General features: G+C 41.7%; 1 protein-coding gene across 1 annotated transcript in view; it reads left to right on the top strand.

Moving 5' to 3' along the window:
- The window catches only part of SLIT3 (slit guidance ligand 3), a 789,390-nt gene that overhangs the window by 73,911 nt on the left and 693,072 nt on the right, over positions 1–22,407 (top strand). Inside the window, exon 4 of the mRNA XM_050962519.1 lies at positions 20,456–20,527. Within this exon, the coding sequence (XP_050818476.1) occupies positions 20,456–20,527 (72 nt within the window). The remainder of the gene's footprint in view (positions 1–20,455; positions 20,528–22,407) is intronic.

The following is a 22,407-nucleotide window of genomic DNA, read 5'->3' as shown; positions in this document are numbered from 1 at the left end:
ACAATAGGGGTGACCTGGGCTATCTGGTCTTGCATCTGTATTACATGTTCTATTATATTTTTCCCCTCATTGGGTTTCTCTTCCCAGATCTCTTTGGCAATATCTAGTATGCCACGGGGGTGACGCCCGTATAATAATTCAAAGGGGGAAAACCCAGTTGAGGCCTGAGGTACCTCCTGGATAGCGAACATAAGATAGGGTAGTAGGGTGTCCCAATCCTTCCCGTCCCAACTTACCACCTTCCGTATCCATAGGCGAGGGGTTATATACATTTGCGGTGCTCAGGCTCCAGCAATATTCAGGGCTGGGTGCCCTACTCCAGCAATATTTGGAGCTGGGTCTCTCCCCCGGCCCTGCCTGGATCGGGCCCTGGCCCCCACGGGTCTCCCCGCCCCCACCGTGTCCCTGCCTGGGGCAGGTCCCAGTCCCCGCCTGCCACCCCTCCCCCTGCGTGTCCCCCCCGCCGGACCGTGTCCCTGCCTGACAAAAAGCAGCGCGTGCCTCTGCCCTGCCTGCTCGTGCTCCCAGCGGAACTGCTGTTTGCTGCCCCAGGGTTCTAGTGCCTGCCTGCCACTAATGGCAAGGCAGGCTGCCCTTACCCTGCCCTAGCCCTGAGCCTCTCCAACGTCCCAAACCCTTATCTCCAGCCAGAGCCCTAATCCCCCTGCACCCTAATCCTCAGCTCCAGCCCTGAGCCCCCCCTCAGCATGAACCACTCATCCTCAGCCCCACAGCCCTCACCCCACACCCCAACCATCTGCCCTAGCGCTTAGCCCCCTCCTGCATCATGAACCCCTCATCCCCAGCCCCAGCCAGAACCCTCATCCCCTCGCACCCTAATCCTTTGCCCCAGCCCTGAGCCCCCCCCCCCACATCATGAACCCCTCATACTCAGCCCCACAGCCCTCACCCCACACCCAAACTCTCTGCCCTGAGCACCCTCCTACATCATGAACCCCTCAGCACCAGCCAGAGCCCTCATCCCCCCACACCCTAATCCTCAGCCCCAGCCCTGAGCCCCCTCCTGCATCATGAATCCCTCATCCTCAGCCCCACAGCCCTCACGCTTGCACTCACTCCTATCCCCAAACTCCCTCTCAGAGGGTGCACCCCCTCCTTCTTCCCACACACCCTCTCCACCCCTAAACTCCCTCCCAGAGCCTGCACCTCAGACCCATTCCTGTGCCCCCACCCTCAGCCCAGAGCCTGCACCCAAACTCCATCCCAAAGCCTGCACCCCTCACCCCCTCCTGCACACCCACCCCCTGCCCCAGCCTGGAGCCTGCACCCAGCACCCAAACTCCATCCCAAAGCCTGCACCCCTCCTGCACCGTAATCCCCAGCCCAGGATCTGCACCACAGACCTCCCTCTGCAAGCCCCCTCCCAGAGCCTTAGGCAGGTGGGGGCAGAGTTTGGGGGGGTGGAGTTGGGGGGGCGGATTCTGAGCACCACCAAAATTTCTACAATCTTGCCACCCATGTCCGTATCATAACCTTGAGGGTTCGGTTAAACGTTTCTACCAACCCATCAGTATGCAGATGGTAGACTGAAGTTCTCAGGGTATGTATATGAAGCAACGTACAGAGGTCCTTCATTAGCTTTGACATAAATGGGGTTCCTTGGTCTGTTAATATCTCCTTTGGTAGCCCCACTCGGGCAAAGATCCCCACCAGCTCTTTGGTTATCGTTTTAGAGGCTGTGTTCTGCAGGGGGACGGCTTCTGTGTAGCGAGTAGCATAGTCCAAAACAACAAATATATATTGGTGGCCCCAAGCCATCTTCTCCAGGGGTATCACTAGGTCCATGGCTATTCGCTCAAAGGGGACCTCTATGATGGGAAGGGGTACTAAAGGTGCCCTCAAGTGGGGACGGGGACTGTGCAGCTGACACTCCGGGCAGGATGCACAGTACCTCCGCACTTCTTCATGTAGTCCGGGCCAGAAGAACCGTCATAGGATTCGTGCCAGGGTCTTCTCTACCCCCAAATGCCCCCTCAGAAAGATGACTATGAGCAGGACTTAATACAGCATTCTGGTGTTTTTGAGCTACTAGGATCTGCTGTACCTTCTGCCCCTTTACTGGTGCAACCCGGTATAAGAGATTCTTCTTCATTATGAAGTAGGGTCCTGGTCCCTGGTTTTTCCCTTCCACGGGGACCCCATCTATTTCAGTCACCTGCTTCCTAATGTTGTCGTACCTCGGGTCTTCAGCCTGGTCTCGTCTAAAATTTCCTCTCCCGGGGCTAATCTGCCCAAGAATGAGTGCAGCCCCTGTTCTGGTCACTCAGGGAACAGAAAACTACTTATCCAGTGACCAGTATATTTGCCCTCTGCCAGACTCCTGTACCCCACTGGTTTGGATCTGTCACAAGAGGGACACCCTGACAGTACCCCTCTTCTCCCCTAGCCTCTGCATAGCGTGCAGGAGGTTCCCAGGAGCAGCTCCAAGGCAGAGGGCAGGAGCAGCACATGTCGATTGGGGTGGGGGGACAGCTGAACTTCCCGGCAATTGATAGCCTGCTGGGCAGCTGCTGCACAGGGAACCTAGGGGAACAGGGAGCTGATGCGGGGCTGCCGGTCCACCCTGGTTCCAGGCCCCCACCAGCTAGCTCCAATGGTTGCTCTTTCTGCAAGCAGTGGAGAAAGCAGGCAGCTGCCAAACAGTGTTATAAGGAGCATTGCACAACTTTAAATGAGCATGTTCTCTAATTGATCAGCAACGTAACAATGAAACAACATTAATTGGAACGACTTTAAATGAGGAGTTACTGTATACCTTGTGTGCCTAGGGCAGCCCTCACTGGAAATGCCAAGGTCCAGGTAGGCTGCAAAAAGGAGAGCAGATACGCCCCAAACTGGTGGTTAACACTCAAGTTACACACTTCAACAGTCACAGACTGTGCTTCTGATCCCCCATACTGGTTTTCAAGAAACAGAATAAATAAATAATAATTAAATAAAAATCTCACAGCACCCTTTCTTGCATTCTAGTTCTTTGGCTCCCAATTAGCACCTAAGTACAGTAAGGTGAGGAATTCTTTAAAAACTTTTCTCCTATGCAAAATGTTCTTCTCACCCCCAAAGGGCCAGCCATGTTGCCAGGTCAATAGTAGGTTGGAGCTTATCCAAAATACCATGTTGCCAGCCAATCCTTTAGTATCTAGAATGAAAGATTTATTATAAAGAAAAAAGAAAGAACAAGAAAGAGTTGCTAAATGGCAAAGCAGTCACCTATATACAAAAACTTCAAAGTCCATATATCAGGTTCTTAGCAGCATTAGTGAGTTTGCTGGCTTGAAAGTCCCTCTGGAACACATCCACAGCCCTTTGTTTGGAGCTTCAGTCTGTAAAAAAGTTACGCCAGCAGTAAGAAGCAGGAAGGAAGACAAAATGGAGAAGATGCAACTGCCTTTTATAGTCTTTTGCCATGCGGCTTATATTTCATAGAATCATAGAATTGGAAAGGACCTCAAGAGGTCACCTAGTCCAGTCCCCTGCACTCAAGACAGGACAAAGTATTATCTGGACCATCGCTTACATCCCTGCTCTTAAAAAAAAAAAAACCCCACTAATGGAGATTCCACAACCTCCCTAGGCAAACTATTCCAGTGCTTAATCACTCTGACAGTAAGGAAGGTTTTTCCTCATGTCCGTCCTGAACCTGCCTTGCTGCAATTTAAGCCCATTACTTGTCCTATCCTCAGAGGTTAAGAGCAAAATTTCCCCTCCTCCTTTTAACAACCTTTTGTGTACTTGAAAACTGTTATCATGTCCCCTCTCAGTCTCCTCTTCTCCAGACTTAAACAACCCCAGTTTTTTTCAATCTTCCCTCATAGATCATGTTTTCTAAACCTTTAATCACGGTTGTTGCTCTTCTCTGGACTCTCTCCAATTTGTCCAAATCCTTCCTGAAATGTGGCACCCAGAACTGGACGCAATACTCCACTTGAGACCTGATCAGAGTGTAGCAGAGCAGAAGAATTACTTCTCTGGTCTTGCTTACAATACTCCTGCTAATACATCCCAGAATGATGTTTGCTTTTTTTTGCAACAGTGTTACACTGTTGACTCATATTTATCTTGTGAACCACTATGGCCCCCAGGTCCCTTTCCACAGTACTTCTTTCTAGGCAGTCATTTCTGATTTTATATGTGTGCAACTGATTTCCTTTGTTCCAAACACAAGTGCCCAGCACATAGCATGGAAACCTTAGAGTTCCCTGTCCACAGGCTACCACATGATTTGCTGCTGACTCATAAGGTGTAGACCTTGGTTCCTTTCAATGGGTTCATTGTACAGCTGATGTCCCTTGATGGACCATCAAGTAGACCTAATGCTGATACCAGTTTGTCTGGGGATGTCACCCAGAAACACAGCACAGGTTCGGAAAGGCAGCTATACCAAACATACCTATAACTCATAATACAACGGTGATACAAACATATAAACAAGATTATCATATCTGGCAAATTTATCACATTTTTGCAGATACCTGACACCGCATATCTGGTCAGATTTCTTTCAATGTTATAATATTGGTATCAACAATATTGTAAAGTGTCCCACATATTCTATAGAGTGTCACACCTTGGAAGTTTTGAAATACAAAAATTCACAGTATTTAATGTATCCATGGAATAGGAATAGGTTTGCACACTTGAAGAGATAGACTAGACTTCTGTGAATTCTGGTCCTTTTCTTTCTGGAGAAACTTGGCTAAATGTCAGCAAAATCCAGCATAAATCATGTATCTGACTTTTCAGAGGCTTCATAATTTCAGGTGCCATGATACAAACCTTTTGTTTTCAGTACTTTACAAAAGATTCTGTAGATATACCCCTCAGTAGGCCAAGTGGATGCCTACTAACTAACAGTATGCTGGGCCAAAAGGTTGATGGACCATTACTTTTTTCCCAGTGGATGGTCCAGTTACGAGGAAAAAAAAGAAAAGTACTTGGTGCCCAATGACAAATTTAAAAAAAATGTGTTAGGGTGAGCAATGCAGAGATCTCTGTTAAAAGAATGTTCTCATGCCCATATGGTATAGGACTTCCATATTTGGTATAATACTTGTAGATGGAGGGATATTCATTTGTGGTATAACTGACCTTGCATGCCATCATAAATTACATTTTCCCCTTTATATATTGTTCAAATAGTTACTGACTTAGAATATGACATAAAGAGAGTTGAAAAGCTAACCAGCTTCCCCTATTCAGGCTTTTAATGTGTTGGCCTAAAGTGGCAGATGACAAGCTAGTTCTTAAGAGAATTGTTTACTGTTAAGACTCTGCTAACAGGAAGTTTACCTCAAATGTCCTAGGAATTGCTTGTCACTGGTTAGGTACATAGTTTGAAGAGGTTACTTTTGTTTCCTGCTTTGTGGCTGTAGCTTTTAGATTTAGTGCACAGCAGGAAAACTTGTTACTGAAAACTATTTTCAACATTGGAATGGGGTAATGAGTCAGGAACTTGCCACCCGGTTTCTTGTTTTAGTTTGTTACCAGATGAGCTGTGTTTTGGCCCTTTTGCAATCATTCTTGAATACACCCTTCAGGTAACAGGCTTGGCTTCCTTCCCATCTCTCAGTAGTGGAGGACTTTTTGGTCCAACCCCTTTGGAACTGGATGTCTCGGCTGCAACCTTCCAGTTTCCCAGCTGTGTAAATATGACAGGCCCAACTTTACTTGTCACCTGCAGGAGAACTTGTCTTTGGGAGCAGCTGATTAAAGTGACTCAAAATAGTTTAAATATAAAGAATTGTTTATTCACCCAAAAGCACACAGCAAGATGGGGAAAAGGATAAGACAGTGAAGGGTTGGTCTTCTGTATGCTTCATTCTTTCCTTGCAAGTGTTGGGTCAGTTCCACTCAGACCCAACTCTCCCAGCTCCTAGGCTGGGAGAGGCAGACAAGCCATGCAGCATTCTCTGTCTCCATCATAGGTGCATCTCCAGCTGCTGCTGTTACCATTCAAACCTCCTTCCTCCCAAAATGAGGGACTTTAATGGTTTAGCATCCCTTTTTAACCCACACAGGAGCCAGACAGGTGGATATTCCCTAGTTAATCACTTCTCCATTGTTTCTTTAAGGACTTTGTATTCTCTCTGATGGTACCTCGTTTTGTTTCTGTTCATTTCCCTCCAAAAGTCTCTTTTGATGTAACTCCTTGGAGTAAAGCAGGATAATATCAAGAAGATAAAGTGAGGTGTGCATGATATTCACAGAAACAAATAATGCAGATAAATACCTCATTCTCCACAGACCTCTACACTAAACTTGTTTGTGAATATCAGTTTCAACATCAAGCTGAAGCCTCTGGGTGAGATTGAACAAAGTGTTTCCCATGTCTCACATACCAAAAGCTATGTGCATGGGATTGCTATCAAGTAGGGGCCAACCATGAAAAATATTGAAGTGCTTCTGAGGTCCCATCTCACCTGTAAACCACACATAAGTGTGTGTTAGTAATGTTTTATTAAAGATTAACTGAATTGGTTAATAGCATGAACTTTTGCAATCATCTTAAACTATCTGGTGTCTGGTCAGTAAGTGTGAAAAGCTTTATTTCCATAACCCAAATCAGTTTTTTTTTAATTGAAGTCCAAGGCTGTTAGGAAAATATTAACAAAGAATGGTAGAGATGCTGCACGTGAACTTTGGACTTGTGCTCGTTACTTTGTTTCAAATGTTAACCTTTTTACTAATGTGTTACATGTACAGTACAGCCATACAATGATCTCTCCCCAGTTGTTCCTGGGGGCCCTTTCCTAGGAACAGGCATCTATGTGCATTAGTGCTCAAAGTGTAACTCTGTGGTTCACCCCACTTTAGACTGGATGACCAAGTTACAACACCCCTTATTCCCATTGTTCTGCCATGGTTACACAGCAAGCGATGCCTTATTCTCTTAGGCAGGCCCACGTGAATGGACCCCTCAAGTGACAGGTTTCACTACCTTCACCTCTCTCCTGGTAGAACCCCACAGTTTTACCACTCTTAGGGCTTTTCTACATGGAGACTTAGTGCAGAGCAAGCCGGGGGTGGGTGGGAAGGGGTTGGTCTACAGCACTACTAGCCTGCTGTGTCCTAACTAGCCATGTGAACTGCTGTGCTTGTGCACTAAAAGTTCCTGACCTATTGCTGTTTGAAATGGCCAGTTACTGCACAGCAGTTTAGCATGTTGTAGATGTACACCCTGGCTTGGCACTTGCTAAATCTCTGTGTAGACAAGTCTTTCAATGGGATCCTTGGATGATAGTCCCCTGGGTTTCAACCATGCTAATATGGCAGGCCCAAGTGGTGCCTGCAAGTTAGGCCTCTCCAGGAGCCTGTGACTAGCAGCTAATTAAACTGACTGACTCCAAACAGCTCTTCCCTGACACACATTTTGTCCATTCACCTAAAGATACACTGCATGTGGCGGAAAGGGTTAAAATCATCTGGGGCTTGCTCAAAACCTTTCAAAGCTGAGGTGAGCCCCGTTGCCTCAGATGCATTGCACAGAGCTCCTGCCTTAGTTCCACAGTCTTGCTATGTGCTCTGCCTGTATCCGAGTAGGGAGAGAGAGGCTCTCCACCTGCAATTTCTATCTCGATCTCTCTCTCGATGTCTCACCTGTATTGCTTTTCCTCAAGCAATACAGATATTTCCCTCATTCTTCACAGCCTTGTGAAAAGGGACATGCCTTGAATTAAACTAATGTCTAATAATGAAGAATTGATTATATGAAGCTGGTGTTGAAAACAGTTGTGGTCTATCTAGAGGCATGGCCGTGTATCACACACGGTCATCTGTAGGTAGATAATCCTGCAATACTCAATGACTGCACACATAAATTTGCCAGGTTTAAGTTTATACTACTTGTAAGAGCTTGATGGTGTCATAAACAGATAGTTAAGGGTTAATGTCTCTTTTACCTGTAAAGGGTTAAGAAGCTCAGTAACCTGCCTGACACCTGACCAGAGGACCAATGGGGGGACAAAATACTTTCAAATCTTGGTGGAGGGAAGTCTTTGTTTGTGCTGTTTGTTTTGTTCATTGTTTGCTCTTGGGGCTAAGAGGGACCAGATGTGCAACCCAGGTTTCTCCAGTCTTTCTGAAACAGTCTCTCATGTTCAAAATAGTAAGTACTAGCTAGAAAAGGTGAATTAGTCTTAAGTTTGTTTTCTTAACTTGCAAATGTGTATTTTGCTGGAAGGAGTTTTACCTCTGTTTGGTGTAACTTGGAATATCAGGCTAGGGGGAGGGAGTCCCTCTAGGCTATATAAATCTGACTACCCTGTAAACATTTTCCATCCTAATTTTACAGAGATAATTTTTACTTTTTCTTTCTTTAATTAAAAGCTTTCTTTTTTAAGAACCTGATTGATTTTTTTCCCCCTTGTTTAAGACCCAAGGGGATTGGGTCTGAACTCACCAGGGATTGGGGGGGGTGGAGGAGGAGGGGAGAAGGTTAATTCCTCTCTGTTTTAAGATCCAAGGAGTTTGGATCAGTGGAGCCTCTCAGGGTAGCCCAGGGAAGGGAAAGTCTGGGAGTGGGAAAGAAGGCGGGATGGTTTATTTCTCCTGGTTTTAAGACCCAAGAGGTTTGGGTCTTGGGTTCCCCAAGGAAGGTTTTGGGGGAACAGAAAGTGTGCCAAACACTATATTTTGGCTGGTGGTGGCGCTATCAGATCTAAGCTAGAAATTAAGCTTAGAAGTGTCCATGCAGGTCCCCACTTTTGAACGCTAAAGTTCAAACTGGGGGGAAAATACCCTGACAGATGGTTACACTAAGCTTCTCTCCACTTTAGTAGGTTCTTGCTGTGAATTGCACTCAGAATTTTAAGAACCTGTTCATGCTCTTCCCTGGTATTTCACAAGTTTGTATGTAGCTACAGCCTATTATATAAGTTAAATTGCTTGTGCAGAAAACTGAAGCTCATTCCAAGAATTAGGCATATTGTGACGTGCTGTGCAGCAATTACCCATTCTAAAGACATGCACTTCAACTACCCTGGTGTCAGATTAGTTTTCTTTACTGAAAATTGAGCATCTAAGTCATATTTTATAGAAAATGGTGGCGGCTTTAAATCCTACTCAGTGTCCTAGTAAGACTGGAAGCTTGTATTCTCAATACATGAGAATTTACATGTGTTACATATACAGTACAGCCATATTATGATCTTTCCCCAGTTGTTCCTGGGGGCACTTTCCTGGGGACAGGCATCTAAGTGCATTATTTCCTAGAATGTAACACTGTGGTTCACTCCACTTTAGACTGGATCATCAGGCTAAAACACCTCCTGTTCCTACTGTTCTGCCATTGTTACACAGCAAGCAGTGCCTTATTCTCTTAGGCAGTCCCTCATGAATGGACTCCTCAGGTGACAGGTCTCAGTAAATGAGAATTCCAGGGAGCAAACAAATGAAGATTGGTGTAATGTTTTTCTATAAAAACATGCTGGGACCTCTTCAGTCTTTCACAGGAAGTAACTTGGAAGTATGTGCTTTGTAAGAACAGCTGTTGGTCTTGTTTATGATAGCAGCACTCCCCTGTGGCACTGGCTGAACTGATGGACAGATAAATAATTCACTGTGGCTTCCAAATTCAGTATCAGCTTGGACGCCATTTTGCAAATGTTTTTCTTCTGAAAATATTTAATTTCAGTTTGAATTTTGTAAAGCATTTTATGTGAAATTCAAAATTCAAAAAATTGTGCTCAGGACCAAATGTAAAGCACTTCTTTATAATTCTAGTGTTTTACTCAAATTAAGAAAAAAATACATAAGATCCATACATGCCAGTACATTTCCCATATTTGCTGTGCTTAATGTGGCTTCTGAAGCAGTCAGATAATTCTGACCTATGTGCCAGCATATTCATGCTGATAGATGTGGATTTCTATTAGATAAGTATTCTGTAATATTTCTGATACACAGCTCCAGTAAACTATTGCCAATAGTTGGTTCAACACACTTGCCCATTTCTGTGGATGACATGCAGTCATTTAATTGGAGCAGTAGATATCTTTGCTGTCTTAATTTTTACTTTACTGAAGAATTTAATTCTAGTAAAAATGCTCCCAAAAGTGACTTTGTCATTCCCATTTCAGATGTATTGTGCCCATTACAGAGTTAATAAGAAATGCTAAAGTAGGCTTTAATTCCTAATTCTAGCTGTCATATCTTCTTGTCGTCTTATATATTGAATATCCCAGCGCTATAGTTAAAGTAGTGATTTATCTGAATTACTTTACTTTACACAGTGTAGTCACAAGGAAAATGTCACCATAATTAATAATTTTAAAATCAACATTTGGCTCAGATTATCTTGTTCTGATCATGAAACCACGTTGCAGCTGATTTTAATATTGTTCTGTACTTTCCATTGTGTGTCCTCTCCGCTATGGTCACAAATGGCTTTGGTTTTTGGCAAGCTGACTCACTCAGTAGCAGACTTAAAAGCTTATTGTAATTAAAGGCATTTTATTCATAGTAAGACATTTGTTCTCAGTGACCTTCCATGCTCTTAGCTTAAGCAGAGTGAATACTCTAAAAAGTTTCCTTTAAGGCTATTTTTTCACTGCTGAGTTTGCCCAGGTTCTTACCTGGGCATTGCCTATAATCTCCCTCTTTTCCACATAGGGCAACCTCTGACCCAACTGAAGTGGTACTTCCAACCTAGGCTAGTTGGCACATGAGGGAGGGGTGTGGGTTAAAGCCCGGGTTCCACTCTTCACTCAGGCTGGCAACCTGCCCTCTTTATAGTGACGATGTAGGCTACATCATTTGAGTCCTGATAGATCTCCGATGCCTTCTCACAATTCCCCAGTATGCACAGGACAGACAAGTTGTCCCACAGTTGACTGGGAAAGAATTGTAGAGCGTCTCAGGTTACTTCAGCCCAAAAGAGCCATGGATTTAACCCCAGAAGTCACAGTGACACATAGCCAGTGTGGCTGCTCACACCTTGACTCAGTGAACCTGGGTTCTCTGACCCAGGTGCCAATCCTTCAGGCTAATTCTGTAGTGAAGACATACCCTCAGTAGCTGTTACATTAATTTTGGTATTAGTCCTCATTCCATTTCATTTACTTCCCAAAATAAAAAGTACATTTTTTTATGCCTAAAGTTTGAAGACAAATCGTGACTCTGGGAGTCGAGGGTATACTGTACTCAAGACGAATGTATCACATGGCAGGATCAGGCTCTAGGAAAGAGCAGGGCAATGAAGCATTTAGCATTGTTTGAAATATCAACATAGTACAGCTTTCTGTAAAATAAACTTGACCTTAAATAGGTCATGAGAGAACTGACTTGATTCTTGTGCTGAATAAATAGAAAAGCAACGTTCAAGTGTTATCAAAGACACAGTTCTCCTTTTCCACGCATGAGGGGATCATTAAAGCTGCTAAACTTCACATTGCCTTATAAAGAGAATGAATTAGGAAGTAGGAAGCAGACTGTATAATGTGCTTGTCCACTTACGTGAAACAAACCTGTGCAAATAGAGAGGTGCTGTCTCCATCAGTGGCACTCTCCTGCCAATGTTTGCATACTGAACTTGTCAATTAACACTGTCTGTTCTGTCACCTAATGGCTGCATGGCAGTAAAGGCTGCAGATGTGACATGCTGTCGCAGATAAAAGGCTCCAGCCAGCTTGTGGAATTTCTAACCCCCTGCCCCTGAGCGTTTTTGGTTGGGAAGAGAACGGTGCTGCTCTGCTGTGTACCCAAAGCATGTGCGGTTCATGCTTTCATGTGCCACTTGTGAAGAGGTGAAGGATAGAATTTGTCAGACTCTGTACTGGCATTTCTAATATTTGCTTCAGTACTTAAGCTGTACTTAAAGCTTATGCTGAGCTTTCTTTGTGATTACTACTGCCATGTGGCAGTGAGGTGGACCTATGGACATGGTGTGTTTTGGAAAAAAAGTATTTACAGTTCACTCACATTTGGCTGGCACTTACCGGTTAGCTTGAAGGAAGTAACATTCCTAAATAGCCATTTAAAACATTTATTCTCCCAAGCGCAGTTCTTCTGAATTTAAAATGTTGACATTTAAAAAGTGCTCATTTAATCTTCTAAGATAGATTAATTTAAAAAAAATCTTATATAAGGAACTCTCATACCACCTGTTGAGAATCTCCATAATGGCTTTTCTGGCAAGGGCTTCGAAGTTTTCTCTCTAGTATACAAAAAAGTTAAATAAAGAAGGATTGAAGTCACGTGGGAATTTTTATAGTTCTTGCTATTGATGTCATTGTGACGATCAGGATGCAAACAGCCCAAGGGCAAAACAGAAGGGTTAAATCCCCCAAATGAGCAACTGATTGCATACTGTATTGTTGTATTATAAATGTATGTCTGATAAGGTCTTTTGTTTAATACTCATTAGGAGATACGTATTTAGACTATGGTTATGAACTTATGTATTTGTACATATAGAGAACTGTGATCATGAACTTTGGCTCCACCTCAAAGCGGGACAGCGAGCGATCAGTCAGGGAGAGGCAGCTCCCCAACGACGTGTTTACACAAAACCAGATTCAAGTAACAATCCATTGTGCAACCCAGGAAAAGGCAACGATGGGCCATTAGAGTTAATGGAAGTACATTGAAACATCCCAGCTCTCACGTTAGAGCGGGTCTTCACTATTCAAATAACGATAAGTCGCCATGCCAGGACAGAGAGGAGGAGGACAAAAATCTTTTTAAAAGGAGGCTTGAAACTGAGGGCAGGTTACTGTAGCAGCGCAGTTTCACCGGTGCAGTTGTGCTGCTGTAGCGCTTCAGTGAAGATGCTACTTAAACTGATGGGAGGGCTCCTCCCATCAGTGTAGGTTCTCCACATCCGTGAGAGGCGGTAGCTATGTCAATGGCAGAAACCCTCCTGTCTACGCCAAGGGTTAGGTTGGTATAATTACGTCCCTCAGGGCTGTGGATTTTTCACACCTCTGAGTGATGTAGTTATATTGATGTAAATTTCCAGTGTAGACCTGGACTGAGTTTTTCATCCAGAACTTGAGGGACAGTCTTGAAGGTGGGAGGCTGCCTGTGAACACTGGATACCCCCTCTCAGGCTAGGGAGGGTATGCTGGAAAACTGTTTAAAGGCAATAGTAAATTTGTAGTAGAAAGAGAAGGGATATTATCTAATATAGAAGTGTAAAGCCTGAAGTTAAATATTAATGTTTATTTACTGTGTAACTTTATGCAAAGATTGAAACAACTCACTATTGCACCCTTGATTTTCAGACATGCTAGGCATACTCGCTCCTAATAGTTAGCAGTTATTCATCCAACTTATTTACTACCCATGTGATCTGTAGACAGACAGAAATTTGTATTCTACTAGCACCTCTGAAAGTCGGCTCTAGGTAACAGTACCATTAAGGAGCTGGGTTTTGTAGGCCAACTTGGCAACCACTTGGGAGCAAAAAGAGGAAGAAGTTTGGGGGCATCCTCGTTTACTAAACACTTGAGTCACAGGAATAGTGGGATCAAATATTTGAATATCTCCCTGTTTTCAGAATCAGTTTTCATTTGAGGCCCATCAGACATGTTTATTGTATTACACGCAACAAATCATAATGTGAAGGTCTGACTGGGCTGTTTTTGCTTTGATTATCAGGGAAGCTAAAATGTAACAATGCGTGACAGGATGAAATACCAAAATGCTGATGGGAGGGTCGTTTAAAGGAGCAACTTAGAATTTGGTTGAATGGAAAATAAGTGATGAATGGACATTGTGTTTTGTAGTTTCAGTGTAGTTTTAATGTAAGCATCTTTTTTCTAGTAAGCAAATACATGTTATATATGACACACGTAATTATTTAGTGTTCTGCGCATTCAGATTTCCATGCAAAAGAAATACTTTTCCACAACTGACTGTAAAGCAGTAGGATTCCTGGAGGGCATTAGGAGAAAGTTTATACAGACCCAGCTCCATCCTCTCTAAAATCTATGCAGTATTGTTGTATGGGTGTGAAAAGGACGTAATTTCTATTAATCTGCATGCAGACAATGTGTGTGCATAAAAATGTAAGGCCATGTCTACACTTGTTGTGCCTCTGTAAGATCACCGCTGTAAGATCATTCCTATAGCCACGTTATGTCGATGGGAGAGGGCTCTCCTGTTGACATAATAGAACCAGCTCAATGAGCGGCAGTAGCTATGTTGGTGGGAGAGCGTCTACCACCAATGTAGTGCTGTGCACATGAGCGCTTATGCAGGCAAAACTTGATGTTGCTCAGGGGTGTGTGGTTTTTTTTTCCACAACGCTGAGCAACAATATTTTGTCAACATAAGTGCTGGTGTGGACATGGCCCTAGATGAATAACAGGTAACAGATCAGGTATATAGGGACAAAATTAGAAAGGCCAGAGACATAAAGAGTAACAGAAAAACATATTACAAATACATTTGAAGCAAGAGAAAGACCAAGGACAGAGTAGGCCAGTTACTCAATGGGGGGAGGGAGGAGAAATAATAATAGAAAATGTGAAAATGGCAGAAGTGCTAAATGACTTCTTTGTTTGTTTTCACCAAAAAGGTTAAAAGCAATTGGATGTCAGAGTGAATGCCAGTGAAAATGAGGTAGGATCAGAGGCTGAAATAGGGAAAGAACAAATTAAAAATTACTTAGACAAGCATCCGACGAAGTGGGTATTCACCCACAAAAGCTCATGCTCCAATACGTCTGTTAGTCTACAAGGTGCCACAGGACTCTTTGCTGCTTTTACAGATCCAGACTAACACGGCTTTCCCTCTGATATTAGACAAGTTAGATGTCTTCAAGTCAGCAGGGCCTGATGAAATACATCCTTGAATACTCAAGGGCGATTTAGATTGGACATTAGGAAAAATTTCCTAACTGGGTAATTAAGCACTGGAATAAATTATCTAGGGAGGTTGTGGAATCTCTGTCACTGGAGATGTTTAAGAGCAAGTTAGACAAACACCTGTCAGGGATGGTCTAGATAATACTTAATCCTGCCATGAGTGCAGAGGACTGGACTAGATGACCTCTTGAGGTCCCTTCCAGTCCTATGATTCTATGATTTAATCTATTTTGCCTGTCTGTTGACTTTTGTGACAGCAGTTTTCTCAAATGTATTTGTTACCATGAACAATTCTTGGTGCTAGGTGTTTTGCAAACAGTTGTTTGCATGCAATATCCAAAATTAGAAATTTGATTTGTTCAAATGGGAGTTTTCAGAGTATTTAACTCTGAAAAGCTGACCTGTTCTCTGGGGGATATACTTTTTCCTGAACATTCAGCAGTATTAACCTCAGTGGTGTTGTGCTGATGAGTTTCCTGTTCTGGAAACTGAGACTTTTATATTTGCAACAACGGGGAGTATAAACTCAACTAAAGTTAATTCCTTAATATTGTCTATGAATATTCACAGCAAAATTTCCATAGCCATTGCCTGGTTCTAGTATACATTCTAAAAGCAGTCAGGAGAATGAATTGAAATTAGATGAAGGTTTCTAACCATTAGAGGAATGAAATACTGGAACAGTTTTCCAAGGAGAGTAGTAGGGGCAAAAGACATATCTGGCTTCAAGACTAAGCTTGATAAGTTTTTGGAGGGGATGGTATGATGGGATAGCCTAATTCTGGCAATTAACTCATCTTTGATTATTAGCAGGTAAATATGCCCGATGGTCTGTGATGGGATGTTAGATGGGGTGGGATCTGAGTTACAATAGAGTATTCTTTCCTGAGTGCTGGCTAGTGAGTCTTGCCCACATGCTCAGGATTTAATTGATTGCTATATTTGGGGTCGGGAAGGAATTTTCCTCCAGGGCAGATTGGCAGAGGCCCTGGAGGTTTTTCGCCTTCCTCTGAAGAATGGGGCACAGGTCACTTGCTGGAGGATTCTCTGCACCTTGAGGTCCTTAAACCACGATTTGAGGACTTCAGTAATTGAAACATAGGTTAGGGGTTTATTACAGGAGTGGGTGGGTGAGATTCTGTGGCCTGTGCTGTGTAGGAGATCAGACTAGATGACCATAATGGTCCCTTCTGACCTTAAGTCTATGAATCTATGACTAGCTTGAAATTGGCAATAGGACATGGATTCTTGTACCTCAAAAACACCATCGGGAATCAGATCAGAGGCAGTGATAACCAGCAGACAGTTGTTTGCTGGAATATATAAAATGCACTGACAATCTCTTTCATTCCTAATAGATAAATGAGCTTAACATAATCGCCATTAATCAAGTGCTGTTGGTAGTCTCTGAACAGAATCTGAAAGGAATGGAGCTGCAGGATAAATTTCCTCTGATTCCTAGCAGTTGTCACTCAAAATCAGAGCTGAAGCATGTTAGTGGAGCAGTTTTGGGAAGGCTATATTTCTATTGCCCATGCTTTGACTGTTCCAGGGATAAACAGTACTCGAGTCTCTGGAGTTGCTAATCTGAGGCTTTTTGCACAAACTGCATTTTTCATATACTCTTGTACTTCCTTAAAACTCAAGTAAAATCTAGCAATGTTTTAGATAGAGGAGACATTTAAAACAAAACACCATTCATTAACCATTATCAGCAGCAATAGATATTCGAATTCCTGTAAATATTGAGACAGAGTTCATGAAAAAAGCTCAGTACGTGGCTCAAACAGTCCCACTGTCCTCAGAAGCTAAGTAAATAGATGGATCATACACTGTACCCTATTGAATGAAGTTGAGTGGAGGACCCTCCATTGAAAGCCTTCATGTTAGCTCCCAGATATTAAAGTCAGAGGAGAGATCACAGTGAGAGAGAGATGCAAATTGACTGAATTTAAAGATATCAACCCTTTTAATGGCTAGTAAATATTTCAGTGTAAAGGGTTGCTAGCAGAATATAGACCACTGAAGCATGGAAAAAGAGAAGAAATTTGTGCAACTGTAGTTGAAACATCAGAAGGCTGAGACTTTCAGTTTGGCTCTGAGATATGCATCCAGGTTGTTGCAACCTAGACCTAAATATGTTTTGGTTACAGTAAATTTCAGGTAGTTAAAACCCAGAAACAATTATTAAAGAAATCCCTAGTCCTGTTTCGGAGAGAATAATAGACTACTAAACAGTTTCTGGAAGGCAGAGACCTATGCAAAGTAGGAAGATTCACTATGGAAAGTTGAGGTTTCTGGGTTCTAGTCTTTTTCTTGAATTAGTAGGAGTAAAAACATACTAAATGGACATATATAGGTGGGTAGCCAAGTTACAGCAGTACATTGTGGTGTAACTTTATGTAAATGACATATGTTCCTTAAACAGTATTGTTTCAAATGCTTGTCAGTATCAGAAGAGACTGCCCACCATAGTTATTTGTCAGCAGGAATGCACATTGGACATGTCTGTTTTAACTCTATCATAGAATCGTAGAAAATTAGGGTTGGAAGAGACCTCGGGAAGTCATCTAGTCCAACCCCCTGCTCAAAGCAGGACCAACCCCAACTTAATCATCCCAGCAAGGGCTTTAACAAGCTGGGCCTTAAAAACCTCTAAAGGATGGAGATTCCACCACCTCCCTAGGTAACCCATTCCAGTGCTTCACCACTCTCTTAGTCACATGTCTATGAATGATTCAGCATTTTGCAGGCCAACACCATTGTTTACATGTTAGTTTGAACGTTCCCAGGAAAGCTCAGATGTGGATTGGCATCTCCCAAAGTCCATTGTTAGTTTAAGTACTCCCAATTACTTGAATAACCCTTTCCCACTATGTTGACCAAATCTATCTTATATACTTCCTACAGCAAACACTTTAAATTCAAGCATAGAGCCCATGTTCATAACTTCAGATATAAAAATGATACATGCATACAGATAGGATGAATATATTCAGTAGATCATAACCTTTGCAAAGATATGTTGCATGGCATATCTAGCATAAAACATATTCCAGTTATGTCATATTTACACTAATAAGCATATTTCTATAAAGCATTATGGAGTGGAACATCACATTGAGTAAAAACAGATGGAAGTGAGCTGAAAGTTACCAGAGCCTTGACTACATAAAGTATCAGTCAATCAGCATATTCCAAAAACCAGCTTCCTTATAGTTGGGTAACAAACACCCAAGTTAGTTTTCTAGGCAAATGCAAGTGCAAGTGCTCTTTCCATAGAATTCCATTTGGTAAATAGTATAATCATTGATAAAGTTAGAATAGTGGTGTTGAAATGCTGGTCCCGGAAGTATCACTCATGATGACAAATCTATCTACAGGAAATTAGAAAGGTATGCAAAATGCCCTCAAAGGTATTAAGATACTTAGGTTTTCTTCTTCAGTTAACTGACAGATGTAATAACTAACATGGATATGTATGTGTGGTATTAAATGTAGCATTGTCAACGCCTTTCCACACAAAGGAACCAAAAGTGAAAATTGCACCACTGCAATGATTCGATCTCTGGGGGTGGAAGGTGAGGGCAGTTATTAACCAGTAGGTGTAAAAAGAGCAGAAGGATGAGGAAGATTGGTCCCAAAACTGACCAGGTCAAACTACTATTAAGAAAAATGCTATGAGCTCTTGGATAGTTGCAGATAACAGCATCTTAGCTTGAAATCTGCATGAAACTTAATTTACCTACCAGATAATGTATTTTAGAGTATTTTAGGTACCATATATAACTTCTTTTAGATGTGGTCTACACAGATTTCACTTCAACTTCAGCAAAACAAGAACAACTTGATGGTTAAGTTAGTCAAAGCTAGTTAATGCTAGAAGTGACAGAAACTATCCACACTCTGTTTGGCTATGTGCTATCAAAAAATAATTGCTTTCCTTATAGTTCATTCTGCTAGTCATTTTTAGACTTAGAATCCCCCACCTGCTGACTAAACCTGTTCTGTGGCTTTTGATAGTCTTTCATTTATTGCTGTGTTTAGTCATTAAATGCACTTGTATTTGCCTAGAAAACTAACTTGGGTGTTTGTTACTGAAATGTACCGGAAGGTGAACCAATTTTATAACTTGTTTGCATTAGGTATGTCTTTAATTTTGAGAATGTCTGATCGTATGCAAATCTTCCAAACCCAACGTTGTCTGTTCTTGATATCAGGAAGAGAAGTACATATATGGTTGCCTTTTTCCATTGTTGCTGGATTTATTCATATGGTAGCCATATGAAAACTCCAACCTTTCAGTCCCAGTGACCTTAGACTGATCCCTAAGGAAGATCTTTCAGGCCAAAATGGTGAATAAATGGTGAATAAATCCAAAAAGGCATGGAAAATTAAATGAAGTACTCAGCATCCAAGAAAATTAGACGCCAGGAATTGGAGGCTAAGCATCAGTATTTCTCTTAAAGAGCCCACATGGCTTTTGGGAGCAGAACCCTAGTAACCCCCATCATATCATGGAATCAGACTCATTACTACTGTTATAAACATTCAGGGAAGATTAGCCAAATGTTGTGTGTTGTTTTTTTAAGCTATAGAGAGACACAAAACAGAACTATTCTGTGGAGACTGGAGCCAGATATTTAGTTTTAGCTTTGAATGTCTTTTGTGTGAGTTCAGGTCAATTGTTACATTTAAGCAACATTTACTGAGCTTGTGGATGAACAGATGTCTGTTTCTGCTGTACATTGCAGGATTTAACTTGTGTTTCTAAAGTGGGTTGCTTTGTCTACATTAAGCTGATTTCAGTTTTGAATGACTGTTATAAAGATAATTTTTACTTCGGGATGATAGATACTTCTGTAGTTTTTGGAGGGCAGGATGGGCAAATAAACTTTTCTCAGCTAGCAGGATGTGTTAGTGAGTTAGTGCAAAAGTTGGTCAAATGAATATATTAAAATTAACTAGAAAATAAATATTAAAATAGGTCCCCAAGAAGTTATTTTAGGAGATACTTTTAGTAAAATAGGTTGCAAGGATGCAGTAGTCCAAATAAAAGTGTACTTTTCATACTTTTCACAATAGTGCTCAGATTTCCAAAGTTAATGTTTAATGTACAGTTTTTTAAAACAAAAATTAATGTGACCATGTACAGTAGATCCAATAGGCAGTCTGGAAATAATTCCAGGATGTTTGGGATATTTAACTTATTATTGCCTACATGTTTAGAAAGAAAGATGAAAACCAGATACCTTCTGCAAATCTCTTCAAAGCACTGAAAACGCAACAGGAGAGCCATGCGATTTGTATGTTAGTAAGCATCCAATACAACTTAACGCGCAGATACACTCATACACATATTAGCATTCTGACTTACTATTTGCTTTCTCCATCTTATTTTTCAAGGAGATGGCCAGGTGGTCTACACATGGCATGATGTACTGACCCTGTGTATTAATAATGTACACAAAGGCTAGCTTAATACCATTCTGTACTAGCTTAATACCATGGCTTTTCACATCTTTTAATGGGAGTTACATGTGTTGTGGAAGATGGAATAGGCTCCTGAGTATGAAAATTATTCTAATGCCTTTTTTGTGTTAACTGTATTCTCTTTATTTATTTAGGCGTCTGAACAAGAATAAATTACAGGTTTTACCCGAGCTGCTTTTCCAGAACACGCTGAAGTTAACCAGATTGTAAGTACAGTTTACTTCTATTGTGTATGTGCCTTGATTCATTATGTGGATAGTGCATTTACTATGATATTCTGGTTAGGTACTTTAGTGACATTTAAGATACATCTAGGTTTCCATAGTTTCATGAGGACATTTTACCAATATGTTATGGTAGTTATGTACTAGAAAATAAATACATACATGAAAGAAACCACAAACTTTCTTTCCCTGTTTCATAGCTGATGTGGATTCAAAATAATGACTTCAGAGTCAATATACTTAAAACTTCCTGTGTAGAGTTGCAGGATTAGTGCAGAAGTGGCCACCTTTTGCTTTCAGTGTAGTAAGCTATCCACAGAGAAATAGTCAATTTTTGCGTTATTTAAGGTGGGCATGTTGGCATAAAATGGTTTGGCACGACTAGTTGTTAATTAAAGACGTGTTGTTTTAACTGAGCCAATGTTCAGAGACAGTTAAGGCTAGAACAATGGCTCCTACTGTTTGAAGAATGGGGCAAATGTAATGCTTTCCATCTCCATGGACACTGAAGATGTTATTAGATGAGATTTGTAGATTGGCACTGGAGCCAACTTGCACATCAGAAGAATAACAGAGATAAGCTGGCTGGTGATATATTTTTCTCAGTCTACTCAGTGGAGTAGAATCATATGATGATGACCATGAATGCCCCCCCAGTTTTTGATGCAAGAAAGAGAAATTGATAGTTCTTTTACATGCAGAGGGTAAGGTTGTACAGATACCACCAAGATCAGAATGCGAGGTCTGAGGGAAGCAGAAGGCAGAGTGTCTTTAGAACAGTTTTCTGAAACCTAGAAAATTAACTTCTCAAACAAAACAAAACAAAACCTCACAAGCGAATCAGAAGAGAAGTTACATGGTCAACCTCTCTTAAAGTTTGGCTATCTAGATTTATAGGAGGCTGGTTAGTAAGATTTATGATCTGGCTAGTGAAATTGTAAAGTTACTACAGGGTGAATGAAAAGTTGCTACATTGATGTGCGGTTTTGATAATTGTGTTTTAATACCTCTTTATGCAATCAAACTATCCAGTTAGGCAATGTAATAAATTTTGCTTCCTGTGGAAATGTGAAACATATGGCGACGGTGAAGCTAAATTTGGGAACCAATTCACTATTTTAAAAATAGACTCTTTGTCCAAGTTTTAAAGAAAGAATTGGGTAATGTTCAGCCAGGAGCAGTCCTGATACCATTGTGGAGACCTGTTTTCACATATTAAACTCTTTCGTGTTGTCAGAATTTCATTGTGAAGAACTTCGTGTGTAACTCTTGGAGCTTCTGATCAGCGGTACGGTTCTGGAGACACAACCTCATAAGCCATACCTGTCTTTTACTTTCAAAATCTACTTATAGACTCTCAAGTACCACTGTGACACACCTGGTCTTGGAATATGTTAGCCTTGCTACAGTTTTTAACTGCCCTGGAAATATTCACTGAGTGGACTTTCTAGGACTGAGTGATATTTGATTGAGTTTTCTAAGATCCTTAGTGCAAGTTTATGTAATTGCCACATGCTGAAACTGCTCTTTAGTCAAAACTGCACACTGCTATATACCTTGTTGATAGGGTAGTTAGCCTCAACCACACCCCATTTAAACCATTTTCCTAAAGTATTTGGGTTGTTTTGTTTTATAGGCAAGTGCCAGCACTCGTTAAAGTAAAATTATGCAAAGCTAATCTGTATGTAATAACATAATCTCAGTTATTTAAGAAATAGAAGGTTTCCTCTTCCACAGATAGCTATCAGACTCTCTGTGATTATCAATAGGTTTAAAGTGGCTTCTGCAGTTCAGCATGTTGATACACAAGTACAGTGATCATATCCTGATTTGATAATGCACACGACCTCCTTCCATTATGC

This window comes from Gopherus flavomarginatus, chromosome 7 (genome assembly GCF_025201925.1).
Source record: "Gopherus flavomarginatus isolate rGopFla2 chromosome 7, rGopFla2.mat.asm, whole genome shotgun sequence".
In the NCBI taxonomy this organism is placed as follows: Eukaryota; Metazoa; Chordata; order Testudines; family Testudinidae; genus Gopherus; species Gopherus flavomarginatus.
The sequence above is the reverse complement of the archived record's forward strand: the minus strand, read 5'-3'. Positions and strand labels throughout refer to the sequence as shown.